Genomic DNA, 17,579 nt, shown 5'->3' with positions numbered 1-17,579 from the left:
TACTTCTGCATCAAGCTGTGTGGGGGTAATGTACGCTGAGGGGGAAATCCTGTCTTCGATTAGGAGAGTCTTCTTCTGTGTTCTGCAGCTCCAGAAGAAGACTTACCGTCAGGAGAAGAAGAGGGCAGCTAAAGAGCTGTTTACCGCTCTGAAAGACCCCAGTGTGATTATCATGTCCAACTGGCTGAAGGTACACTAACCTCCCCTGCAAAGTCCTGCAGTTTTACACGTTTATATACTTCCTCCCTGGGTCAGTGTAATTTAAATATGTCTGTTTTTATTTTTACAATGCATGGGATGAAATGTGGGGAAGGAGGGAGGTCAAATAATCTTGTGAAAAATCAATCATTTAAAGCTGAAATTAAAAACGTCACTGAAGATCGCGGGTTAATTGGTTTCCCTCTGATTAAATGAATATTGGCATTTCAATTAGAGAGGCAGATGGTAATTACTGGGCGGCTCATCAATTTGTGGAGGAGGAAGGTGGTGATAGATAGATAGAGAGAGAGAGAATCTCTTCTTTTCCTCCTCTTTTTTATCCTTCACTTGCTCCGGACCCGGAAATCGACAGAGCTCCGCCTTCTTTAAGGACAGTCCAACCCCTTTAATGTCCCTTCTAGGAGCTACAAGTAGAAGTTACAAGGCTCCCAAACTTTCCTTTGTAGTGAGGAAACCTGAGCGCATCTTTTTTGCGGAAGTCTACCTCTCCCCGTCTGCCACGTCTGTAGCTGATGTGGCTTTGAAGTGACGTCTGAAGGAGCGAGGGCATTCCGTTTGCCATTTTCTCAATTTCCACGTTTTGCATTTTTCTTTCATCTTTTCCTGGCCTCTCCCAATGAGTGGCACTAGCGGCAAGAAAAGGAGGGGGAAAAAAAAGAAAAAAGAGGAGAAAAATAAGGGATTGGAATGAACCCCAGGGAGGCAGATCATTATTCTTCATCTGACATTTATTAGTTAATGTATTTCCATGTATTTGATATGTTTATTTGTTTAGTATTCATGACATATTGCATTGCATTTTATGTCCATTGTAATGTGTTTTTTGTGAAGCATTGGCAACACACATATTGAAATGCGTCAGGCCAATGAAGCATTTTGAATTGAATGGAAACTGAGACTGACAGGCAGACATACAGGCAGACACACAGACACACGCAGACACAGAGACTGACTGCCGTTCCCCCCCCTCAGATCCGCGGCACGCTGAAGGGCTGGACGAAGCTGTGGTGTGTGCTGAAGCCGGGGGTCCTCCTCATCTATAAGACCCCCAAAGTGGACCACTGGGTGGGCACCATCCTGCTCAACGCCTGCAAGCTCATCGAGAGGCCCTCCAAGAAGGACGGCTTCTGCTTCAAGCTCTACCACCCCATGGACAAGTCCATCTGGGCCATGAAGGTCTGAGCCGTCTGATACTTACCTGTTCGGTGTGTCTCAGAGCAGTTACTCACCTGTTCAGTGTGTCTGAGAGCGGTTACTTACCTGTTCAGTGTGTCTGAGAGCAGTTACTTACCTGTTCAGTGTGTCTGAGAGCGGTTACTTACCTGTTCAGTGTGTCTTATAGCAGTTACTTACCTCTTATGTGCATCTGAGAGCGGTTACTTACCTGTTCAGTGTGTCTCCGAGCAGTCACACTGTTCACACACTGTTCAGTGTGTCTTAGAGCAGCAACTTACCTGTTCAGTGGGTCTTATAGCCGAGTTACTTACCCATTCAGTGTGTCTCATAGTGGAGTTACTTATTGGAGCAATTTGGGGTTAAGGGTCTTGCTCAAGGGCCCAGCAGCTGCACTGACGTGGCTACACCGGGGCTTGAACCACCAAACTTCCGGGCTCCAGTCATGTACCTTAGCCGCATTAGTACCTTGCTCCATGTGCACCCTCACACCTGTCCAGTGTGTTCAGGGTGTTTTATAGCAGGGATATCATATCCATGCATAGCCATGCGTTTATGAACTTTACTCCAGCAGTGAGTCGGCACAGACAGGCGTCGGCTTTGCCCGTCATTCGATCAGAACCCTCCGTGAACAGAACACCCATCCCAGGGTTAGAATCTCAAGTGTTTTGGTTGACTGGGTCTTGCACAGAATTGCAAGTACGGTTAGAATCTTGAGTGTTTTGGTTGGCTGGGCCTTGCACAGAATTGTTTTGTCGTTTAATAGTTTGCGGGAAACGTGCTCCGCTTGCGAAAGGAGAAGACTTGTGTTTTGAATCCCAGCAGTCCGTGTTTGGCACAAAGATAAAAGTCATTGAACGAGTCAATTATAATCAGGGCTCTTATTTCACTGGTACTCAGGAAGCTGTGTTGGTCATGTGACTGTTTTTGTGTGTGCTTCAGGGCCCTAAAGGGGAGAATGTGGGCTCCATCACCCAGCCGCTGCCTAGCAACTACCTGATCTTCAGAGCTGCATCCGAGTCTGACGGTCAGTCCCGGTGCATTGTGGGAGTTGTAGTGCAGATTGTGTGTGCGTGTATGCAGTAGTTGTGTGTGTTTGTGTGTGCACTTGTGTGTAGCTTCCTAGAGAGTATTGTGAGTATAGTGTGTGTGTGTGCATAGTATGTATGTGACTGTCTAGTCTGTGTGTATGCTATGTGTGCGTGTGTGTGCATTTCTGTCTGTGATCTCTTACCCCTTTCCCTCTCTCCCCCCTCTCTTTTGCCATCTCTTCCCTCCCTCCCTCTCTCCCTCTCTCTCCATCCCTCTCTCTCTCCCCCTCCCTCCCCTCTCTCTCCCTCCCTCTCTCCCTCCCTCTCTCTCTCCCCCCTCCCTCCCCTCCCTCTCCCTCCCTCTCTCTCCCTCTCTCCCTCTCTCTCCATCCCCCTCCCTCCCCTCCCTCTCTCTCCCTCCCTCTCCCTCTCTCTCTCTCCCTCTCTCTCCCCCTCCCCTCCCTCTCCCTCTCTCCCTCTCTCTCCCTCACCTTCCCTCTCCCTCTCTCTCCCCCTCCCCTCCCTCTCTCCCCGCTCCAGGGCGCTGTTGGATGGATGCTCTGGAGATCGCGCTCAGCTGCTCCAGTCTGTACAAGCTGACGGCGAAGGCCGGGCGGGACGGGGACCTGAGCTGCTCGTCCGAGTCTTCGCACATCCTCCACCTCCTGCAGGGGGCAGCGCTGAGCGAGCATGAGCTCTTCCAGTGAGTGTGTGTGTGTGTGTGTGTGTGTGTGTTCTGTGTGTCTGTGTGTGTTCTGTGTGTGTGTGTGTGTGTCTGTGTGTGTTCTGTGTGTGTGTGTGTGTCTGTGTGTGTGTGTGTGTGTGTGTGTGTGTCCCTGATGCGAGCACAAGCTCTTCCAGTGTGTGTGTGTGTTCTGTGTGTGTCTGTGTGTGTGTGTGTGTGTGTGTGTGTCTGTGTGTGTGTGTGTGTGTGTCTTGTGTGTGTGTGTGTGTGTGTGTCTGTGTGTATGTGTGTGTGTGTGTGTGTTCTGTGTGTTCTGTGTGTTCTGTGTGTCTGTGTGTGTGTGTGTGCGTGTGTGGTCTGAGCAGGCATGAGTGAGTGTGTCTGTTAGTGTCTGTGTGTGTGTGTGTCCTGAGCATGTGTGTTGCCTAAATACCAGAGCTTCACAGAGCTTCACAGAGCTTCACAGAGCTTCACAGAGTCTCACAGAGTCTCACAGAGTCTCACAGAGTCTCACAGAGTCTCACAGAGACAGAAAGAACCTGTGCAGTTTGCCTTCAAACAGGTGCTGTTGAGACTGCTGCTGGGCTGTGATGTGAATGAGTAATGGAGGCTCAGGCGTGACCTGGCATCTTTCTAATTCCCCACCTCACCTCTGCTCTAATCATCTCTCATCTCCTGTAATGCCCCCCAGGGCCTGTGGGCTTGTGTTCAGCCTGCAGAGAAGAGACGATGTAGTGTGTCTGTTTGTGTGTGCGTATGTGCCTGTGTGTGCGTGTGTGTGTGCACACGTATGTGTGTGTGCGTGTGTGTGTTTCTCTGTATGTGTGTGTGTGTATGTGTGTGTGTGTGTGTGTCTATGTATGTGAGTGTGTGTCTGTGTGTGTGTGTTCTGTGTGTGCGTGTGTGTGTGCGTATGTGCCTGTGTGTGCGTGTGTGTGTGTGTATGTGCCTGTGTGTGCGTGTGTGTGTTTCTCTGTATGTGTGTGTGTATACGTGCACAGTCACTGCCCCTCCCCGGCACTGCCTTGCAGTCACTCTGTCATCCTATACGCTGCCAGCCAATCAGAGCAGCTCTTAGAGGCCATGTGACCCAGAGGAGCAGGAAGAGAGAGAGGAGCGGTGAACCTTACACAACAAAGAGCCACAGGAGAGCATCAGAGATCGGCACGTCCCGCTCCTCTCCGCTCCTTCCCGCTCCAGGATACGCTTCCTGCTGCGCATCAGAGGAGAACCCGCCATGCTGCTGTAATATCCCTGCCGTGAGAACCAGCCTCTCTCTCTCTCTCTCTCTCTGCCTCTGCCTCAGGGAGACATTCCTGCCCCCGAGGTAAGACAGCGTGGACGCTCCATCACTGCCGCTGAGCCACGCGCACCGTGCGCTGCTCCCGCACGCCGCGGGATCATCTCCGCTCACACCGCGTTTCTGCAGCGGTGCGTCCGTCCGCGTCCGCCGTCGAGCGGCTGTCCCTGCTGCGGTCGAACAGCAGTGACGCCTCGCCCCGGGCGCTGATTCAGCGCACGCAGGCTCTCTGCTGCGACTCCAGCAGGAATGGCCTCCGCATCGCAGGGCTGAGTGTAAACACGCCTTCCCGTCACCTCTCCCGTCTGGCCTCCCGGTCGATGCGTCGGCTTCTCGCGGCGTTTCGATCCGGAACCTTCCGCAAATAGAACGCCGATACCGATCTATTCCGAGCGCTTTTTCATTTTCAGCTCTACCGGGCTCTTTCTCCGGACGGCTGTCTTTGCCAGTGGGGGGCCGGCGGGGGTGGCGTTGGCGGTGTTTTGTGGTTTGACTTCTCGAGGGGCCGCGCGGGATGCTTTACCGCTCTCCGCTCTCAGCGCGACCTTGGAGACGGCGGAGCGATTCCGCTCGCCCGCCTGAAGGTGAGAGTGGCGGCGGGTTGCCGGGGCAACGCGCCTCGCGTGACCGAGTCACTCCGCGTTCCTTTGGGGGCCTTCCTTTGACTCTGTCCCCCCCGCCACGCACCCCCACCTCTCAATCCTGAGCTCTCATCAGACTCCAAAGCTTTTTTTCTGTCTTTTTTTTTTGTTGCTTATTATCTGGCCATTCTTAAAAGATTACTAGTATAAATTGTGCATGAATAGTTTTGTGGCTTATAAGATGTGATTTGAAATGAAGGCCTCACCTGCTTAATAGCAAAGAAGAAAGTACATTTTGTGGAATTCTGTTTTTTTGCCCGAAAGCAAGTCCCGGGCCGATGGTAAAGGAGGCAGTGTGACCTGTCAGCTCCTGTTCCGCTTTAGCCCAGCTGTACGAGAGGTCGGGGCGTGCCAGGAGCATGCTGTTACGCAGGTGTACTGGTCCTCTCTGAGAAAAGAAAGCGTGAGCGATGGTGTGCGATGGTGAACAACTGCCAGATAAAGTGCTATATTTCGCCCAAATAAACCTTCCATTTCGTACCAAACAATCTTGGCTATCTAGCTACTGGTGTGAAAGCCATTAACAACTGAAGAAGTAAGGATCAGCAGCTCATCATAAGAAACCTTCCTATCGGGAACCTGAGGTCTGCGTAAACGGATTTAAGAACGGAGCGATTTAGCCTCTAGGTTGTTGTTGCTCTCTGCACCTGATCTTCAGAGCTGCTTCTGACATTGTGGGAGTTGTAGTGAAATTTGTGTGTGAGTGTGTATATGTACTGTATGTGTGTGTGTTTGTGTTTGTGTGTGTGTGTGTGTGTGTGTGTCTCTTTCCCTTGGGGGGGGATACTGGTTGTTAATACTTGGCACAAAACTGAATCAATTAAAGCAGCTTGGGTCCCAATAGCTGGCTGTTTGGGCCAGAAGTGGTTGCTGATTTTTGGGTGAAAATAAAAACCAGCAGGTCAGGTCCTGTGGGAATGAAACTATTTTCAGGACTTGTCAGCTTGTGTGGGTAATGGAGACAAAATAGGAGGAGAAGCATCGGGGAACAGTGCACATAGCGAGGAACTGATGACTCCTATCTTACCCTTTCATACTCATAAATCATAGTCTGGTTTTGTTTACTGTGTGTGCCTGACTCATGTTTTTGTTTTTTCTTTTTAAAGGTTGAATGAGTCCATGTTGGAAAGCAACCACATGGAGACTGACGGCTACTCTGACAAATCAGAGAAGGAGGCTCACGAGGAGTCTGACAACGGGACCAATGAGAACGGGGGGAGGCTGACCGAGGAGAGCGACATGGACCAATCGGATGACCTTTCCCCCAGCCTGCAAGCCACTGCCTACGTCGAGCAGAGTCTGGAGGAGATGGGAGAGGTAGCTGAAGGAACACTTACAAACTTTATTCTTTATGAAGTCTCTTGTTTAATGTGTGTTCTATACATACATACACATACACAGACACAAACATACTGTACATATACACACACATATACAAACACACATATACATACAGTACACACACACATACCCACATATACATAGAATACACACACACACACACTTACTGTACATACACACACACACACACTCACACACATACTGTACATATACACACCTACACACACACACATACTGTACATATACACACATGCACACACACACCTATACATACACACATATACAGTACCAGTCAAAAGTTTGGACACATTTTGGAGCCTTTTTTGTTATTTTTCTGAATAATGTTTTATTTTCTCAGTTTCATAAAACAATTCACATGTGGTCCATACAAAGATTTTCAGCTTTTATTAAATTTATAAATTTTTACCATGTAGCAATTACAACACTTTTTGTACATTTCAATGTTTGAGACAAATTAACATAAAGTCAAATGAAATAGTCATGTTTTGTATTTGGTTGCATATACACTCACATGCACACATACACACACATGCACACATACACACACACACAGGCACACATACACATACACACATACACATGCACACACACACACACACACACACACATGCACATATACACACATGCATGCACACGCATCGGGGACTCATTTTGTTCTCCTAAAATGGGGGGGGGACTATGTATAAAAATGTCTTCACTGATCACTCAATATGGATGTAAATACCCTCAAATTAGACTGGACAGCTTTAACCTCATATTCATTGTTTAATTTCTTATCTAACGTACACATATTAAATGTTTCTATGAAGTAAGGAATGCGCAGGTGAGAGTTGTAAGAGTGCTGTGTGTGGCAGGCCGGGGGGGCGTCCCAGGTGGAGACGGTTTCGGAGGAGAATAAAGGTCTGATCTGGACCCTGCTGAAGCAGCTCCGCCCCGGGATGGACCTGTCCAAAGTGGTGCTTCCCACCTTCATCCTGGAGCCCCGCTCCTTCCTGGACAAGCTGTCCGACTACTACTACCACGCCGACTTCCTGTCACAGTGAGTAACTACTACACTAGTGCTACCACACTGACCTGCTCTCATAGTGAGTAACTACTGCTACTACTACTACTACCACGCCAACTTCCTGTCACAGTGAGTAACTACTACACTAGTGCTACCACACTGACCTGCTCTCATAGTGAGTAACTACTACTGCTACTACTACTACTACTACTACTACTACTACTACCACGCTGACTTCCTGTCACAGTGAGTAACTACCACACTAGTGCTACCACACTGACCTGCTCTCATAGTGAGTAACTACTGCTGCTACTACTACTACTACTACTACCACGCTGACTTCCTGTCACAGTGAGTAACTACTACACTAGTGCTACCACACTGACTTGCTCTCATAGTGAGTAACTACTGCTGCTACTACTACTACGACTACTACTACCACGCTGACTTCCTGTCACAGTGAGTAACTACTACACTACTATACTACTATCCTGTATGAATTGTACTGAACTGTCTGGTTTGGTTGTTGGTTCTATGAACTTCATGTGCACGGTTTTGTGTTTTGCTTTTGATAAAAGCATCTGCTAAATGAAATGTAATGTTAAGCTTTCTTGTGGCAAACTGAAAACCAGCCATACCAAACTGTGTCTCTCTCTCACTCTCGCTCTTCCTCTCTCTCTCTCTCTCCCTCTCTCCCTCTCTCCCCCTCTCTCACTCTCTCTTTCTCTCTCAGAGCGGTGTTGGAAGATAATCCCTATTTTCGGATGAAGCAGGTTCTGCGCTGGTACCTGTCCGGCTTTTACAAGAAGCCCAAGGTGAGGTTCTGACCAAGCACTCCTCCGTGGAGCAGAATAACCCTCTGAGGTGACTCGGTCTCACACGTATGTGTGTGTGTGTGTGTGTGTGTGCTTGTGTCTCAGGGCCTGAAGAAGCCGTATAACCCCATCCTCGGGGAGACGTTTCGGTGTTGCTGGCTCCACCCACAGACAGACAGCTGCACCTTCTACATCGCAGAACAGGTGAGAACCCCGCCCACCTCTACTGTCACAACATCACTTCATTTCACTTGTAGAACACAGAGAATAGCTCCAACAAAAGCTTTGCAGGGATGTGATTGTGATTATGATTGGTGGAGCAAGGTTCTAGTCCTTTTTCTTTCTTTTTTTTGGAGCCCTGTTGGCATGGTAACTCTCTTTCTGTGACTGTATGTGTCCCACCTGTTCTTGGACAGCCATTAAAGCACAGTTACTATGATGGGTTATATGAGTTTTGGCAGCCATTTTGGCAGCTGGCACAAGACACTGTGTAGCAGCTGGTTGTTATCAGAGTGTCACAATAAGCCGTATATTGAGCAGAGAAAATACTCCCCTTATAATGACCAGGCATGACGAGGTATATCCAAGATGAAAGAGGATTTATTTTTCTGCAGAAAGAGTCCCATACTAATACACGACAGGGCTGAAAAGGCTGGGCGGACCGCACCTTCTTATAGATACAAATCATTTACTAAACCTTTATAATCCTACGTCCGATTGGCACATGGTCGGGTAGTAAGTATAACATAGTAAATGATTGGCTGGATCTGATTGTATAGCATGCATTCTGACTGAGCACTAACTTTCAACATTACATTGATGGGCTTTAAATCAGAAATTATTATTAAAAGAAATAAGTCTCATATGAAGCCAGTCCTTTCCTGGGTAGGGTGAAGTAACTCCACTGAACGTCCAATGAAATCTCACACAGCTTCTTGCCTCTCTCCAATTGGCTCCCCAGGTGTCGCATCACCCACCGATCTCTGCCTTCTACGTGTGTAACAGGAAGGACGGGTTCTGCATCCACGGCAGCATTCTGGCCAAGTCCAAGTTCTACGGTACGTCCGGTTACCTGAGCAACAGCGTGCCTGGTGACTTTAGCAATAGTATAGGTCTGGTTACCTTAGCAATAGCGTATGTCTGGTGACCTTAGTGATAGTGTATGTCGATAGCGATAGTGTATGTCCGGTTACCTTAGTGATAGTGTATTCCCGGTTACCTTAACGAAAGTGTATGTCCGGTTACCTTAGTGATAGTGTATGTCCGGTTACCTTATTGATAGTGTATGCCCGGTTACCTTAGTGATAGTGTATGTCCGGTTACCTTAGTGATAGTGTATACCCGGTTACCTTAGTGATAGTGTATGCCCGGTTACCTTAACGAAAGTGTATGTCCGGTTACCTTAGTGATAGTGTATGTCCGGTTACCTTAGTGATAGTGTATGCCCGGTTACCTTAGCGATAGTGTATGTCTGGTTACCTTAGCGATAGTGTATGTCCGGTTACCTTAGTGATAGTGTATGCCTGGTTACCTTAGCAATAGCGTATGTCCGGTTACCTTAGCAATAGTGTATGTCCGGTTACCTTAGCGAAAGTGTATGCCCGGTTACCTTTACAATAGTGTATGTCTGGTGACCTCAGCGATAGCCTAGCAATATTGTTTAATGCCCCCATACCCTGTACTATAGGCTGGAACTTCAAAGGTTTTAAAGATTTTATACAGTGGGCTCCAGAATTATTGGCACCCCTGACTGACAATGCACAAAAAGTAAACAATATGATTACTGAGATGAACTCTAAATCAACTGGACAACTGAACCATTTAATCATGTGCGTTTTCTGTTTTTCCACCTGCAGGGAATTCTCTGTCTGCCATTTTAGACGGCAGAGCAAGGCTGGTCTTCCTTGCGCGTGATGAAGAGTACATCATCACCATGCCATACGCTCACTGCAAAGGTACGGGTTAGTGAGGAGACTCACAAAACTTTGTCCCCGTAGTCAAGCACCGTAGACCACTGCGTGATCATTAGATGAATAAATGCGATCCATTTTTAGTTAAATCTGGTGTGCAGACAGCAGACAGATTATCATAGTCTGATTAAAAAGCTTGTTACAGTGAAGGGGGGAAAACGTGACCTTGACCATTTCCAATGTGAATCCCCTCCTGGGAGATGCACGGCAGCCATTTTGTGCCAGAATGATCACCTCAGGCCAGATGTGGGGGTGCAGTGCTTGGGCTGCTGACTCTTGAGTCGTATACAAGATGGATGCCCACCATGGCACCCTCTGCACTGAGATCTTTATCTGTTACCCTCTCTGCTTTCTCCCCGCCTGAATGAAGCAAAAGGAGTATGATGGCAGGGTGGACTGTCCGGAAAAAGAGAACACCCTGGTGTAAAATGCAGCTGTGACCAGCTTGAAATACCAGCTAGACGGCTGTTTCAAAACCTAGCTTGAGCTGTTTTTTTTTCCCTGCAGGGCACTCCCTACACTGAGGTAGAGAGCGAGGTCGTCGTTCAGGCGATTTTAAGGCGTCTGTTTAATCAGGGTTACACTGTTTCACAGGAATCTTATACGGCACGATGTCCCTGGAGCTCGGTGGGAAGATCACCATCGACTGTGAGAAAACGAAGTATGTAGCAGAGCTGGAGTTTAAACTGAAGGTATGTGTACGTCTCGTAACGTCCATTCCATGTAGATGTGCTGTTAGAATGTCTGGACATTTGCATTGTTGCAGTGTTTTTTGTGTAGAAGTATGCTTCATTCAGAGCTGTTTAAATGCAGATAAAATACAATTTTCCACATTAAATGGGCATGAATATCATAATTTGTAATATGCACAACAGAAAAATTGCAACAATGAAAAACAAACGGTATGTTTAACAGAGTTTAATATTGTTACAGATTGTAAATATGTATTTGGGTGAAAAGGGAGGAGACTGGTCATTTTTCATGAATATACACTGTGTGTCTGTTTGTATTCCTGCAACTCCCCACAGCCCTTCCTGGGAAGCTCCACCAGTGTGAATCAGATCTCAGGGAAGATCCGTGTGGGAGAAGACGTGCTGGCCACCGTGGATGGACACTGGGTATAAATAAATCTGTTTGTAAATATGCATGCTTATGAGCAATATGTGTTATGTATTACATATATAATACAAGTGGACTCCTGGGAAGTCGGTTTGAAAGTCTGCATGAGCTCCCTTGTGGAAATAGATAATAATAATACTCTTTATTTGTAATTGATAAGATCCGCACAATAACTGTAATGTAATGTGATGTGGTGTGATGTAATGTGATGTAATGTGATGTGGTGTGATGTAATGTGATGTGGTGTGGTGTGATGTGATGTAATGTGATGTGGTGTGATGTAATGTGATGTGGTGTGATGTGATGTAATGTGATGTGGTGTGATGTAATGTGATGTGATGTGGTGTGATGTGATGTGATGTGGTGTGGTGTGATGTAATGTGATGTGGTGTGATGTAATGTGATGTGGTGTGATGTAATGTGATGTGATGTGGTGTGGTGTGATGTAATGTGATGTGATGTGGTGTGATGTGATGTGATGTGATGTGGTGTGATGTAATGTGATGTGGTGTAATGTGAGTGCAGGACGGGGAGGTGTTTCTGCATGAGAAGAAGACCGGCCACCAGGAGGTGCTGTGGAACCCCAGCCCGGAGGTGCGCAAGCAGAGGCTGAAGAGACAGGTGGTGCAGGTCAACCAGCAGGGGCAGTTTGAGTCCGAGAGGTACGGGGTCTGTCTGTCTGTGTGTGTGTGTGTGTGTGTGTGTGTGTGTGTGTGTGTGTGCTGTGCTGTGTGCTGGGTGTGTGCTGTGTGTGTGTGCTGTGTGTGTGTTCTGTGTGTGTGTGTGTGCTGTGTGTGTGTGTGTGTGTGTGTGTGTGGTGTACAGTATACCTGTATGTGTGTGCTTGTGTGTGGTGTATGGTATACTTGTGTGTAGTGTGCGTGTGTATGTGTGTACAGTGTGTGTGTATTATACGTGTTTGTAGTGTGTGTATAGTGTGTGTGGTATGTGTGAGTGTGTATAGTGTGTGTGTGGTATGTGTGAGTGTGTATAGTGTGTGTGTGGTATGTGTGAGTGTGTATAGTGTGTGTGGTATGTGTGTGTGTGTATAGTGTGTGTGTGGTATGTGTGAGTGTGTATAGTGTGTGTGTGGTATGTGTGAGTGTGTATAGTGTGTGTGGTATGTGTGTGTGTGTGTGGTGTATCTGCAGTAATCCCAGCTCTGCTCTGCTCCTCAGGCTGTGGAGTCATGTGACCAGCGCCATCGTGGGTCGGGAGCAGGAGAGGGCCACGCAGGAGAAGTTTGTTCTGGAGGAGGCGCAGCGGAAGGAGGCACGGGAGAGAGGAGACCGGCCCTGGATCCCCCTCCTCTTCACCCTCGACCCCGCCTCCAACGAGTGGCGCTACAAACACGCCGAGTACGTAGCGGGCCAATCAGGATAGGGGGTGAGGCTACAGAGCCCCCAATCAGGAGAGGGGGTGGAACTACATAGGACATACTGGTCCAATCAGGAGAGGAGGTGGAGCTACAGGGTTGCGCAGCTCCTATCAGGAGAGTTTTATTGAATAGAGTGGGTGGAGTTACTCGTTACTGTACCTGTATGATTTTTGTCGTTATGTGAGTGTGCTGTAGGTGTGTTTAGCAGTAGAATATCAGACCGGGTTCACGGTGACCCCTGACCTCTCTGGCTCTCTCTGCCCCCCAGCCCCCGGCCCTGGGACCCTGACTCCAGCCTGGCCCAGTTTGAGAAGGACGGAGTGATCCAGACCCAGGAGCACCGCCCACGCCACCACAACGGGCTGTCCTACAGCCAGAGCTGGGCCGCCCAGCACCAGGTGTGTGTTGTGTGTGTGTGTGTGTGTGTATCTGTGTGTGTATCTGTGTGTGTGTTTGTGTGTGTATAGTGTGTGTATAATGTGTGTGTGTGTGTTTGTGTGTGTGTATAGTGTGTGTGTATAATGTGTGTGTGTATAGTGTGTGTATAGTGTGTGTGTGTGTGTGTGCGCGCGTGTGTATCTGTGTGTGTGTTTGTGTGTGCGTGTGTATAGTGTGCGTGTGTATAGTGGGTGTGTGTATTGTGTGTGTGTGTTTGTGTGTGTATAATGTGTGTGTGTGTGTGTGCACGAGTATATAATTTGTGCGTGTGTCTGTGTATGTATAAAGCCTGTGTGTTTGTGTGTGTGTAAAAAGTCTGTGTGTGTGTTTAAGGTGTGTGTATAATGAGTGCGTGTGTGTGTGTCTGTGTATAATGAGTGTCTGAGTGTGAGACACTCATTATACACACAGCTGGTTGGTGTGTAAGGTGTGTGAGTGTATGTGTATAATGTGTGTGTATAAGGTGTGTGAGCGTATGTGTGTATGTGTATAATGTGTGTGTGTGTGTGTGTGTGTATATATATGTGTATAATGTGTGTGTGTGTGTGTGTGTGTATAATGTGTGTGTGTGTGTGTGTGTGTGTGTGTGTATATATGTGTATAATGTGTGTGTGTTTGTGTGTGTGTGTATGTGTATAATGTGTGTGTGTGTGTATGTGTATAATGTGTGTGTGTGTGTGTGTGTATGTATGTGTGTGTGTATAATGTGTGTGTGTGTGTGTGTATGTGTATAATGTGTGTGTGTGTGTGTGTGTGTATAATGTGTGTGTGTGTGTGTGTGTATGTGTATAATGTGTGTGTGTGTATAATGTGTGTGTTGCAGGTGCAGGGTAAACACAGGAAGTCCAGCAGTCAGCCATCGAGCTGCAGCCAGAACACTGAGAGCAGCAGCTCCACTCCAGAACCCACTCACGAGTCCTCCGACAACGAAGGCAAGCGGGGGTCAGGGGTCAGAGGCTGGGGGGTCAGGGGTCAGAGAGTGTGCGGCTGACACTTTGGTCAACTGTAACGTCCAAATAAGTCGCCAAACTCTGTGGAGTTTCTGTCATGCCAAGGCAGCCAAGAAAATATGCTGATGAGAACACACATTTGAAGACTACTAGTTTTTAAGAGGGATATTTTATTTTTTATTTTTTATGACACTTGGAGACATTCTTCATGGCGCTACCTCCTGTATATTTTTTCAACAAATGTTTGTGCAGGGAGGGAGTTGTGCCGCAAACTGAATCATGAAAACCAGTCTGTTCATGCTGTCAAACCTTCAAGGCTGGTTAGCTTCTGAGCTAGCTCACAAGAGTTTTTTATTGGATATCTTTACTTAACTCCTATGTGCTTAAATATTTGTGCTAATGTCTGGAAACTAAGACTGTTCACCACCTACAAAGGTCTGAGAATGGCTGCCTTTCCACGTTCCCTTTCCCTTTACCAATCAGTAGCACTAATTGTTCAGTTAATTACCCAGGAAAAGAGAAAGCCAGGCCTGGATTTGGATTTGAAAGCAGAACCAGGGTGAAGTGCAATTAAATAAATGTCCCTGGATCTGATTTGCACTTTATTGTACATCTGCTAAATGCATATAATGTAATGTAATGTAATGTTAAGCTTCCGGACAGTATTCTCCCATTACGTGAGTGAAGGGTTATATGTGACGCCACGCTACAAAGGGGTGTGTCATCGTGCAGTTCTCAACTGTCATATTCCATTTTGGTCAAAAATTTACTCAGGGCAGATCAATCTATCATTCACTGATACTGTAAATCCATTACGTGTCACAATGTGCAAAAATGAAAAAAATGACTGGGTCTGGACACTTGGACACTTGGACACTGGGGGTCCTCCACGTTCTTCTTTGTTGGTGGAACAGCCGTAGTCTATGCCAATGCAGTGGTGATGATGTCACTATTGTCACAGCCCTTTTGACCTGCTGCATTCGCACCGTACATTGTGTTGTGTCTCCATGGCGTGGCTGAGGCTCTGTCTCTCCCCTGTCCTGTTCAGGATTCATCGCTCAGTGTGCCAGATGTAACAAAGAGATTAAAGACATCGCAGAGATGGAGGCCTCCATAGCGTCAATAAAGAAGACACAACAGGACATACAGAGGTGTGTGCGCGTAGTGTGTTTGTGCATCTCTATGTTAATGGCACTTGGCAGACGCGCTTATCCAGAGCGATGTATGTCTGTGTGTGTGTGTGTGTGTGTGTGTGTAGTTTCTCACATGCTGTGTTTGGTGCTGGAACCTGTGTGTGTGTGTGTATATAATGTGTGTGTATAGTTTCTCACATGCTGTGTTTGGTGCTGGAACCTGTGTGTGTGTGTGTATATAATGTGTGTGTATAGTTTCTCACATGCTGTGTTTGGTGCTGGAACCTGGGTGAGTGTGCATAGTGTGTGTATATAATGAGTGTGTGTATAGTGTGTGTGTATATAATTTGTGTGTATAGTGTGTGAATATAATGTGTGTGTGTGTGTGTGTGTTACAGGAACCTGTGTGCTCTGAGTCAGCAGGTGATGCGTCGTCGGGCAGTGGAGGAGGGCGTGTCTCTGAGCAGCCGCCACTGGCTCCTCCTCTGCATCCTGCTGCTGTTCCAGCTGCTCCTCAACTACACCTATACATGAGCAACACACACTATACACACTATACAATATACACTCATCAACTACACCTACACATGAGCAACACACACTATATACACACTATATACACTAAACACTCATAAACTACACCTACACATGAGCAACACACACTATACACTATATACACACTATATACACTAAACACTCATAAACTACACCTACACATGAGCAACACACACTATACACTATACACACTATACACTCATAAACTACACCTACACATGAGCAACACACACTATACACACACTATATACACTATACACTCATAAACTACACCTACACATGAGCAACACACACTATACACATTATACAATATACACTCATCAACTACACCTACACATGAGCAACACACACTATACACACTATACAATATACACTCATCAACTACACCTACACATGAGCAACACACACTATACACTATACACACACTATACACTCATAAACTACACCTACACATGAGCAACACACACTATACACTATACACACACTATACACTCATAAACTACACCTACACATGAGCAACACACACTATACACTATACACACACTATATACACTATACACTCATAAACTACACCTACACATGAGCAACACACACTATACACTATATACACTATACACTCATCAACTACACCTACACATGAGCAACACACACTATACACTATACACACACTATACACTCATAAACTACACCTACACATGAGCAACACACACTATACACTATACACACACTATATACACTATACACTCATAACCTACACCTACACATGAGCAACACACACTATACACTATACACACCCTATACACTCAATACACTCATAAACTACACCTACACATGAGCAACACACACTATACACTATATACACTATACACTCATCAACTACACCTACACATGAGCAACACACACTACACACTATATACACACTATATACACTCATAAACTACACCTACACATGAGCAACACACACTATACACACACACTATACAATATACACTCATCAACTACACCTACACATGAGCAACACACGCTATACACTATACACACACTATATACACTCATAAACTACACCTACACATGATCAACACACACTATACACACACTATACAATATACACTCATCAACTACACCTACACATGAGCAACACACACTATACACACTATACACAATATACACTCAATAACTACACCTACACATGAGCAACACACACTATATACACTATACACTCAAACTACACCTACACATGAGCAACACACACTATACACACACTATATACACTATACACTCATAAACTACACCTACACATGAGCAACACACACTATACACACTATATACACTCATAAACTGCACCTACACATGAGCAACACACACGATACACACACTATATACAATATACACTCAACAACTACACTTACACATGAGCAACACACATACATACACTATATACACATACATACAATATACATGCACTATATGATGACTACATACACTGTAAACGCTATACACACTACACACTCTATACATACACAATACCCACACACAGCAATAACACACTATACTGTACACACTACATACACACAATACCCACATCGCAATAAAACACACACTATATACCCGATACACCCACTATAGACACACAAACACATGCACTATACATGCACAATGCACACACCCAAACACACACACACTCACACTCCAACATTATGCCTGTAGAGCAGCCAGACACCTGGGCACCAAGCACTTTGGATAGAGGACAGAACATGGAGCAATTTCAACAAACACTTTGATCTTCAAAGCCGAACGCAGAGCG

At 46.4% G+C, this 17,579-nt stretch overlaps 1 protein-coding gene across 2 annotated transcripts in view; it reads left to right on the top strand.

Moving 5' to 3' along the window:
• LOC133111810 (oxysterol-binding protein-related protein 5-like) overlaps positions 1 to 16,907 on the top strand; it is a 62,633-nt gene extending 45,726 nt beyond the window's left edge. The window contains exons 5-22 of one of the 2 annotated variants that reach the window (XM_061222404.1): positions 89 to 190; positions 1,192 to 1,395; positions 2,335 to 2,419; positions 2,964 to 3,126; positions 6,156 to 6,366; positions 7,266 to 7,450; positions 8,151 to 8,232; positions 8,338 to 8,436; positions 9,194 to 9,290; positions 10,089 to 10,187; positions 10,797 to 10,894; positions 11,231 to 11,320; positions 11,847 to 11,983; positions 12,500 to 12,679; positions 12,995 to 13,097; positions 13,961 to 14,069; positions 15,136 to 15,238; positions 15,619 to 16,907. In XM_061222404.1, the coding sequence (XP_061078388.1) occupies positions 89 to 190; positions 1,192 to 1,395; positions 2,335 to 2,419; positions 2,964 to 3,126; positions 6,156 to 6,366; positions 7,266 to 7,450; positions 8,151 to 8,232; positions 8,338 to 8,436; positions 9,194 to 9,290; positions 10,089 to 10,187; positions 10,797 to 10,894; positions 11,231 to 11,320; positions 11,847 to 11,983; positions 12,500 to 12,679; positions 12,995 to 13,097; positions 13,961 to 14,069; positions 15,136 to 15,238; positions 15,619 to 15,754 (2,283 nt within the window). In that variant the 3' untranslated portion in view covers positions 15,755 to 16,907. Of the gene's footprint in view, positions 1 to 88; positions 191 to 1,191; positions 1,396 to 2,334; positions 2,420 to 2,963; positions 3,127 to 6,155; positions 6,367 to 7,265; positions 7,451 to 8,150; positions 8,233 to 8,337; positions 8,437 to 9,193; positions 9,291 to 10,088; positions 10,188 to 10,796; positions 10,895 to 11,230; positions 11,321 to 11,846; positions 11,984 to 12,499; positions 12,680 to 12,967; positions 13,098 to 13,960; positions 14,070 to 15,135; positions 15,239 to 15,618 lie in introns of both variants that reach the window. The other variant, XM_061222402.1, reaches the window with a different exon arrangement.
• Positions 16,908 to 17,579: the final 672 nt, after the last annotated feature.

The sequence above is a fragment of the Conger conger genome, chromosome 15, assembly GCF_963514075.1.
Source record: "Conger conger chromosome 15, fConCon1.1, whole genome shotgun sequence".
NCBI lineage: Eukaryota > Metazoa > Chordata > Actinopteri > Anguilliformes > Congridae > Conger > Conger conger.
Note: the sequence above shows the minus strand (reverse complement) of the source record. Positions and strands in the feature narration are given on the sequence as shown.